The sequence below is a fragment of the Lactuca virosa genome, chromosome 6 (assembly GCF_052849685.1).
Source record: "Lactuca virosa cultivar CGN04683 chromosome 6, Lactuca_virosa_CGN04683_v6, whole genome shotgun sequence".
Taxonomy (NCBI): Eukaryota; Viridiplantae; Streptophyta; class Magnoliopsida; order Asterales; family Asteraceae; genus Lactuca; species Lactuca virosa.
In genome coordinates this window covers 74,114,690-74,118,442 of record NC_136431.1, presented here as the reverse complement: position 1 = coordinate 74,118,442, position 3,753 = coordinate 74,114,690, and the positions used below count along the sequence as shown (strand labels likewise).

The 3,753-nt window shown below is 35.6% G+C and overlaps 1 protein-coding gene across 1 annotated transcript; it reads right to left on the bottom strand.

Annotated features, from left to right (window-relative positions):
- Positions 1–357: 357 nt before the first annotated feature.
- On the bottom strand, positions 358–2,208 carry LOC145121161 (rho GTPase-activating protein 5-like). Its single transcript, XM_079056946.1, has 4 exons — positions 1,504–2,208; positions 1,278–1,398; positions 1,087–1,206; positions 358–994 (listed from the first exon to the last, which is right to left on the bottom strand). Exons 1-4 carry the CDS (start codon positions 1,920–1,922, stop codon positions 494–496), a joined length of 1,161 nt encoding a protein of 386 aa, XP_078913072.1. The 5' UTR covers positions 1,923–2,208; the 3' UTR covers positions 358–493.
- Positions 2,209–3,753: the final 1,545 nt, after the last annotated feature.

Here is a 3,753-nt window from a genome sequence, read left to right as displayed (position 1 = left end):
TACCTTTCGTCCTTCAATTCTTCCACCTCATCGAAGCTCATAAAACCTAGCTCTTCATTACACATCGTTGAACTCTCTGAACTCATGGAAGAAAGACTACTCTTAGTCTTATGTCGATGATGTTTTTCTAGGGTTTTAGTGGATAAAAGAGAGATGTGGTGAATCTTTCTTTCTGGGATGATGTTGATATATAGTCAAGTAGTTCGTAAATCGTAAGGTAGGAAAGTGTAAATTATGCTATTAAATAGGAATCAATCAAAACGTGGCTACGACTTTATCTCTTTTGAAATTGAAAACACGATAAATTTATCAGAAATTGTTTCGAACAACAAGTGAATTCGTTATTAACACCAAAAAAAAAGAAAGATTTTTACTTGATTATTTAGTAAATTCACAACAACTCCCAAAAGAAATCTATAAAGAAACAAGAAAGTTTCAAAAAAATCACATATTCAAAACAAAAAATCACAATAATACGACCCATCTTCCTCGATCAACGTCGTGCTTCAAGTTTCTCTGATTGAGTGTTTTTGGAATTTAGATTGTTGACTAGAGGTTGGTTTTTGTCTGGATAACTTGACTGACCCGGTTTGCATTCATGGGTAGATTCTTCAATGGCGGTTTTCAATGGCGGACCTTGTGGCGGAGCACGAGGCGGTTCCACCGCCGGCTGTTCTCTTTCCCGGAGTGTTCTAGTGATGAGTGTTTTGAGAAAATTCATTACTTGAACTGCATACATCAATGCAGTCAACGGGTCAATCATCTGGGTCATATTCGGGGCGAAAACCATCGCAATGTTATGTGCATTCATCTTGTTGATATGTTCATGTTGAACAACATCCGCCATCAAGTTAATGGCCCAATCGAGCAGAGCGGTTTCCGTTGGCGGCAAACGGCGGAGAAGGGTGGCGCAGTCTTCCTCCGATTGACATTGCATTACCTGCTCCGGCGAAAGCGGATCCAAAACCCCAGTCGGCAATTCTCTGAACCACGCCTGTAAATCATCAAATCAAGTTAATTTCCATCGTTTATACGAAATCAATCAAATTATGTTCTTGAAAAGATTAATCAAATTGGAAAACGTACTTTAATAAGACCAGCCAAACAGTGAACATCGACGCCTTCTGGAATTACGCCACTGTTCAATTGATTTCTCAAATGTTCTTCTTGCCCGTTTTCCGGATTGATTCTAAAAATACCTTCCGCCTGCATAATTTGTGTTTATATTTCCATGAATTCGTATCTTTTTGAAAGAAAATAATCGAAGATTTACAGACCTTCAAGCCACCTTGACTGTATAAACGTTCCTGCATAAGTATGAGTATCGTCGGAATACTGTTTCCTCTTGAATCGTATGATAACTGCATCGATTCCGTTGAAACGCCAAACACAGTCGCACTGCAAATCGAAAGAAAATACATTCAATTACCGAAATTCGAATCAAGAACACGAAACCCATCAAGAAAACACCATCGATTTGGATATGAAAACGACGAAATGTACCTCGCACTAGGAGCTCTTCGGGGAACTTCAGGTTCGAATTCAACAGGCAAACCCAGGAAGCCATTAAACCTGTCAAACGTAACATGCGCGACGTGGCGCACATCGGTGGGCCACCCAATCTCCATACCGGAAAGATCCAGCTTTTCTTCCGCCACCGTGTTCTTGTTGTTAGAAGCAGGCCAGAAAGATTTCCGGAACAGAGTCAACAAGAGTGCCAATAAGTTCAAATGTCGATTATGTCTCTCTCTACTGTTCTTCACATCTTCATCTTCTTCCTGAGAATCTGTAACCCCAGAATTCGAAACCCCTTCTCCTGATTCTTCTTCCGGTTCTTGATTTACAGAGTGATACAATGTGGTTTCAAGGGTTTGTAAGGAGGAGGAGGAAGACGAAGATGGTGAGTGGAGAACCTCTGTCATGGCTGTAAAAAACAAGAAATGGGGATTTTGTATGTTTGGTTTTGCGCTGATTCTTTAGTAAAATAATATTGTTTGAGATTCGATTTGAGGGTTACAGAGATGGAAATTATATAAAAATGGCGTGTCGCTGTGTGGATGGCAGGTTAAGATGAAAAGCTACATATGGAGGAAATGGGTAAGAGTTAAAGGAGGAAGAAGAAGGAGGACGTGAGTGACATGAAGTTGGATTTATTGTTTAATCGAAGACGAAAACAGTAGTTGATTTTTGTGGGGGGTGGGTGGGAAGCGAGCGAGAGAATAGGATTTTGTTTGTTTATATTTTGATAACTGTTTTTTTGTTCATTTATTAAAGAAAGTGAAATGAGTGGTTGAATATACATGTGGATTTGTATATTCGTGATAATTCAATTAAATAAGTAAAAACAGTTGATTAAAAACGAAGATTTTTATGTTATTGTATAGCATAAGTCTATAAGATTAATGTATGAATGATCGTATATCAAGTTAAAAAACATGAAAAAAGAGTGACATTTGGCAAAAAGTTTGAAAGAATTGAGAGTTAATTTTGACGTTTTACCTTTAAGGTTTTTTTTATAACTTGACTTTTTATTTATTTATTTATTCATTTATTTGATAAATTTAAAATTTGATAAATAATGGACCCACCTTACACCTTACAAGTAGTGTATAGGTCTCACTTTATCTATCTACACCAAAACTCCTATCATCACCACTATCCATCTAAAACTCGTTTAGGCCACGTAGTATGATCACTACTATCCATCTAAAACTCGTTTACAACTGGTCTATGACACAACAACGTGCTAGAATAAGATTAATGTAGGAATGATCGTAGATCAAGTTAAAAAACATGAAAAAAGAGTGACATTTGGCAAAAAGTTTGAAAGAATTGAGAGTTAATTTTGACATTTTACCTTTAAGGTTTTTTTTTATAACTTGACTTTTTATTTATTTATTTATTCATTTATTTGATAAATTTAAAATTTGATAAATAATGGACCCACCTTACACCTTACAAGTAGTGTATAGGTCCCACTTTATCTATCTACACCAAAACTCCTATCATCACCACTATCCATCTAAAACTCGTTTAGGCCACGTAGTATGATCACTACTATCCATCTAAAACTCGTTTACAACTGGTCTATGACACAACAACGTGCTAGAATACAATATAGCATACATAACAACCTCCATTACCTTTGGTACATATGCAAAGAGTTATCACATAACAAAAGTTCACATATCATGATTGGCGTCATCTATTAGACCTTGAACATAATGTTCTTAACCCAAAAGATATCAACTAACAACTAGCTATGGTAAACAACCATAGAAACAATCGTGGAAAAACAAGTTTCATATATTTAATGAAAATGTTGTGGAAAAGAGCAAATATGGGGTTTCAATGATTTGTATTATAAGAACAACTGTTATTGAATTCTTACAAAGGTACAAAACTCAAAATAACAAAGCAACGAAGAATAACTAACTTGAAAGATTAATCCTATCTACCCATTTTTAAAATTAAAAAACATGACATACTATCAGGACAATGATACATTAATGTCACCGATGATCAAATACATTGGCCTACTACAAAAAATATTAAGTCATATATAGTTGTTAGTTGTAAAGACACAACAACACTCAACGATGCACGTCAACTTTGAACAACTTCTTCAAAGATCCTGACTTAGTATTTATTTTTTGTTGTTAGTAAACTACAAATTCACTTTTCTTGATCTAAACTATGTGCTTAGAAAGCTTCTTGAATTCTTCCAACAATATTCAATACATATGACAGGAT